Raw genomic sequence first — 8,660 nt, 5'->3', positions numbered from 1 at the left:
GATCGCAACCCTCAGTGTTGCCCCCGTACCGGACCGGGGACCGGCAACGGGATTGCAACCCTCGGTGTTGCTCCCGCGCCTCGCTCAGCCAATGAGCAGGAACCGGTCTGTATGTGGGATCCGAACCCTCGGTGGGAGCGCCGCCGCACTTCCCAAGCGGTGCACTATCCAGTGCGCCACTGGGCCGGCCCTGCTCATCTTTTTTTAAAAAAAAGAATAGATTGATTTTTTTTTCCCCCAGAATCCTTGTTTATTAACTGTTTCCTTAGGGCTAGAATGGGTCTTTGTAAAAGAAAGTTATGATATTAGTGTTGCTACCACTCTACCTGTTCTGCACCATCCAACCCTAACCCTCTTGGAATAAATTAGAAGAGCATGGCCCTTGAGAGAAACTTTGTCCCCTACCTACCAGGAAGCCTCTGAAATTTGACTGTGCCAGGAGACCCTGTTTATAGATGTCCTGATGTCTGGAACAGCAGTTGTCTGCCTTTAGCACTTTGCCCAGGGTTTCTGCACAACAGTCTTATTAGAGGACAATGTTCTCTTGAAAAGCCATCTTTTGGGCCGGCCCGTGGCTCACTCGGGAGAGTGCGGTGCTGATAACACCAAGGCCACGGGTTCGGATCCCATATAGGGATGGCCGGTTTGCTCACTAACTGAGCATGGTGCTGACAACAGCAAGTCAAGGGTTAAGATCCCCTTACCGGTCATCTTTTTAAAAAAAAAGAAAAGAAAAGAAAAGCCATCTTTTGTAGTCTTTCTGCTATTTTTATAGTCCAGACCTTCATTATTTGGCTCCTGGACTATTACTATAATCTAGTAATTGGTCTCCTTGCCATCAGTCAATATTTAACCTCTAGATCATCTTTTATACTATTACTTTGTAAACTCTTCCTCCCAGCCCAAACCCCCCCATAACACCTTCACTGGGGCCAATGTTTGCTTTTTTCCAGCTTCCACTTTCCCAGTGCGCTATTACAAAACCGTCCTCTTCAGCTATGCCATACCCCTTAGCTCCCTTTTTTCTTTCCATCTCTCATTCTACCCTTTTTCTAATAGTAGTCCTTTGGCATTTAATATATAATAGGTCACCAAGAAATTTGAGGTTGGGGAGGGATCTCTATACTTAAGGGGTCTGGCAGGTTAGCTCACTTGGTTAAAGCATGGTACTGGTAACACTGAGGTCAAGGGGTTGGATCCCTGTACTGACCAGCTACCAAAAAGGAAAAACCAAATATATTTCCTTTAAGGGTTATCTTCAGCACCACAGCTGCCTTGAATTCTGTATCATCTCAGTCTTCATTGATGTTTCCTCTCTGAATATTGCCTTTATTTTATTTTATTTCATCAGTATACAATGTAGTTGATTTTTGTGTCCCTTTACTGATTCCTCCTCCCTCTCTCTCCCCCCTTACAATTGCCTTTATTTTTAACTTAGCATTTGCTACTTTGTATTGTTTATCTTTCTGGTCCTTGAAGATAGGTACCATGGCTTAGGTTTATTCTTGAATGCCTGCCTTAGCTCCTTGCTTAGGGAGCAAAGATGTGTTGGTCATACTTTCTACCAAAATCTATCATTTACCTTTTCAGCTCTAATTTTATATTTACTTATAGTATCTGTTCACCTATCTTACTTACTCCTGATTTGTTAGATGTCTAAAGTGATTCATGTTATGTTCACGATTCAAGTGGCTTGGTTTTTTTTCTCAGTTGGCATTTTTGCGATTCTAGAATCCTAGAACATGTTGTTCCATAAAATAGAATAAGTGTTCCCGCAAGTGGCTTTTTTTTTTTAAAAAACTATTGCTGAAGGTCTAAATATTTCATCCTGGTTAAGCTATATTGACTCAGCACCATCTTCAAACATTCAATAGATATTTGAGTCTCTACTAATGTACCATTCTCTGGGAGAGATGCAGAGATGAATCAGATGTGAATTCTGGTCCTAACGCCCCTAAAATCTAGTTGGTAAATGAGATTCCTTTACAACTCAAAGTGTACAATTCCTTTACAATTTCAATGCAATTCCTTTATAGTTCACACAAGGTCAAAGTGATAGAGATTTGGACAAAATACTTTGGGATTTGGGGAAAGAGCACTTACTAAATACAAAGCATATACTAACTTCTAAAGGGGATAAACCTATTTTGGTGTCCCTGATAGGAAAAAAACTTTGCATATGCACTTGAAAATTTAATTTCCTTCTTCAGCTTTTTACACACGGTACCTGGCCCCTAGAAAGCTTTATATTTTTTAAACATTTGTTGAATGAAATCATTATACCCTATTGCAGTATATATTAAATATAAAATGAGGCATAGGGACAGTACCACAGAGAATTAGAGGCGAGGACTGTGGACTGGTGTGGAAAGGGAAGAATGAGAGTGTCTAAATTGAGTTCAGGCAGCTTAGAGGAGGTATAATCTAGGCCTTAAGGAGTGGATGGGAATTGGTCAGTAATGATGAGAATTGGTCAGTAATGTGGAAGGCATTGGAAGGAATAGCTTGAGCAACGGTCTGAAGCCAGGGACATGCATAACATGTTCTACAGGTGGTAAGATTTCAGGAAAGGGAGCAGTAAGTAATTAGCATTTGCAGCGCTGCATTCATGAGGGTTATAATACCATGAAAAGGAACTTGGACTTTATCTTATAGCTAACGGGGAGCCGACGGAAAGTTTTCATCAGTAGAATAACATGACAGAGCAGTTACAATGGTACAAATCCCTGATAAAGCTGAGGAGTGGTTCCAACAAACTTTCTCTTCTTTATATTCACCTTCTTCTCTCTTTTCCTTTTTCTACTTTTTACCCCATTTCAGTCTTCCCTTCTCTCTCCATTATCTTGGTCTAGCTCTAGTATAAACATACATAATAGAGATAATTATAAGTCTGTCTTAGGTGTAGTCTCTCACCCAACCAAATTTGGTTTCCTGACCATTGTCTTCCATGGAAAATTTAGGCCTAATGAGAAGTATCACAAAATTATGATAGCGCTATACCATGCATCTAATTTCGCTACCAAATAAAATGAGATAATGGAAAATTTTTCTCATGTAATTTGGAGAGATTTATCTGTACTGGCATAGCAGATTCAATCTAAGGCTAAACTGTTAAGCTATTGACAAAGTTAACCTACAGTTCTTCTTTTAGCTGAATCTGTGACTAAACAAAATTAAGGGACTGTGTCCCTTAGTTTTTCCCTTGGTCACCTAAAAAATGCTGTGATGAATGTGAAAACCAGTTTGCTAGAAGAATATAATCAGCTTATTTATTTTTGGTGTCTAAGGAATTTAAAAACTGGTCAACTCCTGAAAAAGATACACATCGATGATTCTTACCAAACTTCAGTCTGTCACAAAGCCTATTCTGAAATGGTAAGTAATGATCTGCTGGGACCACTTTGTGTTTACCTTATGTGTTCCTATTGGTCTCACTAGGTGAGAGCAATAACTTAGTTAAGTAGGAATTAACAGACCCTCCCTGCTGCCTATTTTTTCAAAATTGGATCACAGTGTTTGTTCTTTCTTGAAATTTATGGATGAAAATAAGTGTGGGTACAATGTGATTGCTTGGTAAATTTTCTGGCTATATGATTTAAAGGCAAACATTTATTTCTAGCTATAAATTTGTACTGAGAAATATTATGCCTATTATCAGACTTGGCTCCCAACCACATTGTCATAAGTGATTTATGATGTGAATGAGCACCTTTAGTGAGGATGATTAAATGGTCCTAGACATGTTTTTCTCTTAGGCTTTTTTAATTTCTCATACAGAAACAGTTACTTAGCTATTGTGTTAACAGATTTTGGGTTACAATCCAATTTTGACATTTGAACAGGTTGAAGGTAGTTGTCTAAGAGTGACAAAGAACTACTTGAGTATCCACTATTGAAACCACAGGCAGAGGCAGCAGTAGCAGACTCAGCACTTGTGTAGAGTCTGACTTGCCTGGTATCATTGGTTACCCAGAGGGCATCAGCAGCACCCAGAGGCTCTGAATGCAGAGAATGCATCTTTTCCTAGCCTAGCAGGATCTGTGAAATTGATCTCTAAAGTATGATTGTAGGCTACTCACTCTGGGGTCAGCCCACACTTTGCCTATGAAGTGTGTATTCCTTATTCTTTACATTAAACCTTTCACTTTCTTTTTTTTTTTTTTTTTTTTTAAAGATGACTGGTAAGGGGATCTTAACCCTTAACTTGGTGTTGTCAGCACCACGCTCTCCCAAGTGAGCTAACCGGCCATCCCTATATAGGAATCCGAACCCGTGGCCTTGGTATTATCAGCACCACACATTCCCAAGTGAGCCACAGGCCGTCCCCAACCTGTTTTCACTCTCTAAAAAAAAAAATTATGATTTGTAGATAATCTGTAACATGATCTTGAGCCTAACTTTTTTCATCCTTTAAATAAGAGGGTTGAACTCATTTCTAGAATTTACCTGTTATGCATTTAAATAATGGTATATCTTTTGTATTATAACATTAGTACCTATTTGTTATTAACATTTGGTAATATGTTAATATCAAATATTTTTGATATTACCAAATATCAAATTTTTGATAAAAACATTTGGGGTGGCCAGTTAGCTCAGTTGGTTAGAACATGGTATCATAACACCAAGGTCAAGAGTTCCTATTCCTGTGCCAGCCATATGCCAAAAAACAAAAAAATTTTTAGAAGTGCATGAAAAATATTTTAAAAAAACACAAAACATTTAACACAGAAGTGTGAAAGATGGTAAGTAAAAGTCCCCCATAAAGCCAACCTTCAGACATAATAGTTTATTATTTATTGTACTCTTGTTTAGTATAGGGATTAGTAAACTTTTCACATAAGAAAGTGCTGGCCATACAGCCTCTGTTGTAAGTGCTCTGCCACTGTGACACAAAACCAGCCATAGACAATATATAAACAAATAGATGTGGCTGTTTTCTAATAAAATTATGGACACTGAAACTTGAATTTTATATAATTTCCAGGTATTACATAATATTCTTCTGATTTTTTTTTCCAACCATTTGAAACTGTGAAAACACTGTCAGATCATGGGCCATGTAAAAACTTATGAACACTGGGCCGGCCTGTGGCTCACTCGGGAGAGTGCGGTGCTGATAACACCAAGGCCACAGGTTCGGATCCCATATAGGGATGGCCGGTTCGCTCACTGGCTGAGTGTGGTGCTGACAACACCAAGTCAAGGGTTAAGATCCCCTTACAAGTCATCTTTAAAAAAAAAAAAATTAAAAAAAAAAAAAACTTGGGCCGAGCCCATGGCGCACTCGGGAGAGTGCGGCCCGCTGCGGGTTCGGATCCTATATAGGGATGACCAGTGCGCTCACATTGCTCACTGGCTGAGCGCAGTGCGGCCAGTCTCAAAAAGGACAAATAAATAAATAAATAAATAAAAGTTGGATTGTTTTAAAAAAAAAAAAACTTATGAACACTGAAACTTGAATTTTTTCTTTTTTCTTTTCTTTTTTTTTTTAAAAGATGACCGGTAAGGGGATCTTAACCCTTGACTTGGTGTTGTCAACACCATGCTCACCCAGTGAGCAACCGGCCATCCCTATATGGGATCGGAACCTGTGGCCTTGGTGTTATCAGCACCACACTCTCCCGAGTGAGCCACAGGCCGGCCCAGTGTTCATAAGTTTTTACATGGCCCATGATCTGACAGTGTTTTCACAGTTTCAAATGGTTGGAAAAAAAAATCAGAAGAATATTATGTAATACCTGGAAATTATATAAAATTCAAGTTTCAGTGTCCATAATTTTATTAGAAAACAGCCACATCTATTTGTTTATATATTGTCTATGGCTGGTTTTGTGTCACAGTGGCAGAGCACTTACAACAGAGGCTGTATGGCCAGCACTTTCTTATGTGAAAAGTTTACTAATCCCTATACTAAACAAGAGTACAATAAATAATAAACTATTATGTCTGAAGGTTGGCTTTATGGGGGACTTTTACTTACCATCTTTCACACTTCTGTGTTAAATGTTTTGTGTTTTTTTAAAATATTTTTCATGCACTTCTAAAAATTTTTTTGTTTTTTGGCATATGGCTGGCACAGGAATAGGAACTCTTGACCTTGGTGTTATGATACCATGTTCTAACCAACTGAGCTAACTGGCCACCCCAAATGTTTTTATCAAAAATTTGATATTTGGTAATATCAAAAATATTTGATATTAACATATTACCAAATGTTAATAACAAATAGGTACTAATGTTATAATACAAAAGATATACCATTATTTAAATGCATAACAGGTAAATTCTAGAAATGAGTTCAACCCTCTTATTTAAAGGATGAAAAAAGTTAGGCTCAAGATCATGTTACAGATTATCTACAAATCATAATTTTTTTTTTTAGAGAGTGAAAACAGGTTGGGGACGGCCTGTGGCTCACTTGGGAATGTGTGGTGCTGATAATACCAAGGCCACGGGTTCGGATTCCTATATAGGGATGGCCGGTTAGCTCACTTGGGAGAGCGTGGTGCTGACAACACCAAGTTAAGGGTTAAGATCCCCTTACCAGTCATCTTTAAAAAAAAAAAAAAAAAAAAAAGAAAGTGAAAGGTTTAATGTAAAGAATAAGGAATACACACTTCATAGGCAAAGTGTGGGCTGACCCCAGAGTGAGTAGCCTACAATCATACTTTAGAGATCAATTTCACAGATCCTGCTAGGCTAGGAAAAGATGCATTCTCTGCATTCAGAGCCTCTGGGTGCTGCTGATGCCCTCTGGGTAACCAATGATACCAGGCAAGTCAGACTCTACACAAGTGCTGAGTCTGCTACTGCTGCCTCTGCCTGTGGTTTCAACAGTGGATACTCAAGTAGTTCTTTGTCACTCTTAGACAACTACCTTCAACCTGTTCAAATGTCAAAATTGGATTGTAACCCAAAATCTGTTAACACAATAGCTAAGTAACTGTTTCTGTATGAGAAATTAAAAAAGCCTAAGAGAAAAACATGTCTAGGACCATTTAATCATCCTCACTAAAGGTGCTCATTCACATCATAAATCACTTATGACAATGTGGTTGGGAGCCAAGTCTGATAATAGGCATAATATTTCTCAGTACAAATTTATAGCTAGAAATAAATGTTTGCCTTTAAATCATATAGCCAGAAAATTTACCAAGCAATCACATTGTACCCACACTTATTTTCATCCATAAATTTCAAGAAAGAACAAACACTGTGATCCAATTTTGAAAAAATAGGCAGCAGGGAGGGTCTGTTAATTCCTACTTAACTAAGTTATTGCTCTCACCTAGTGAGACCAATAGGAACACATAAGGTAAACACAAAGTGGTCCCAGCAGATCATTACTTACCATTTCAGAATAGGCTTTGTGACAGACTGAAGTTTGGTAAGAATCATCGATGTGTATCTTTTTCAGGAGTTGACCAGTTTTTAAATTCCTTAGACACCAAAAATAAATAAGCTGATTATATTCTTCTAGCAAACTGGTTTTCACATTCATCACAGCATTTTTTAGGTGACCAAGGGAAAAACTAAGGGACACAGTCCCTTAATTTTGTTTAGTCACAGATTCAGCTAAAAGAAGAACTGTAGGTTAACTTTGTCAATAGCTTAACAGTTTAGCCTTAGATTGAATCTGCTATGCCAGTACAGATAAATCTCTCCAAATTACATGAGAAAAATTTTCCATTATCTCATTTTATTTGGTAGCGAAATTAGATGCATGGTATAGCGCTATCATAATTTTGTGATACTTCTCATTATGCCTAAATTTTCCATGGAAGACAATGGTCAGGAAACCAAATTTGGTTGGGTGAGAGACTACACCTAAGACAGACTTATAATTATCTCTATTATGTATGTTTATACTAGAGCTAGACCAAGATAATGGAGAGAGAAGGGAAGACTGAAATGGGGTAAAAAGTAGAAAAAGGAAAAGAGAGAAGAAGGTGAATATAAAGAAGAGAAAGTTTGTTGGAACCACTCCTCAGCTTTATCAGGGATTTGTACCATTGTAACTGCTCTGTCATGTTATTCTACTGATGAAAACTTTCCGTCGGCTCCCCGTTAGCTATAAGATAAAGTCCAAGTTCCTTTTCATGGTATTATAACCCTCATGAATGCAGCGCTGCAAATGCTAATTACTTACTGCTCCCTTTCCTGAAATCTTACCACCTGTAGAACATGTTATGCATGTCCCTGGCTTCAGACCGTTGCTCAAGCTATTCCTTCCAATGCCTTCCACATTACTGACCAATTCTCATCATTACTGACCAATTCCCATCCACTCCTTAAGGCCTAGATTATACCTCCTCTAAGCTGCCTGAACTCAATTTAGACACTCTCATTCTTCCCTTTCCACACCAGTCCACAGTCCTCGCCTCTAATTCTCTGTGGTACTGTCCCTATGCCTCATTTTATATTTAATATATACTGCAATAGGGTATAATGATTTCATTCAACAAATGTTTAAAAAATATAAAGCTTTCTAGGGGCCAGGTACCGTGTGTAAAAAGCTGAAGAAGGAAATTAAATTTTCAAGTGCATATGCAAAGTTTTTTTCCTATCAGGGACACCAAAATAGGTTTATCCCCTTTAGAAGTTAGTATATGCTTTGTATTTAGTAAGTGCTCTTTCCCCAAATCCCAAAGTATTTT

The 8,660-nt window shown here is 38.2% G+C and overlaps 1 protein-coding gene across 1 annotated transcript in view; it reads left to right on the top strand.

Annotated features, from left to right (window-relative positions):
- Positions 1–8,660, top strand: part of PALB2 (partner and localizer of BRCA2) — a 31,311-nt gene that overhangs the window by 16,028 nt on the left and 6,623 nt on the right. Inside the window, exon 8 of the mRNA XM_008568271.1 lies at positions 3,288–3,375. Within this exon, the coding sequence (XP_008566493.1) occupies positions 3,288–3,375 (88 nt within the window). The remainder of the gene's footprint in view (positions 1–3,287; positions 3,376–8,660) is intronic.

Source organism: Galeopterus variegatus, unplaced genomic scaffold (genome assembly GCF_000696425.1).
Source record: "Galeopterus variegatus unplaced genomic scaffold, G_variegatus-3.0.2 Scaffold391, whole genome shotgun sequence".
Classification (NCBI taxonomy): Eukaryota; Metazoa; Chordata; class Mammalia; order Dermoptera; family Cynocephalidae; genus Galeopterus; species Galeopterus variegatus.
Note: the sequence above shows the minus strand (reverse complement) of the source record. Positions and strands in the feature narration are given on the sequence as shown.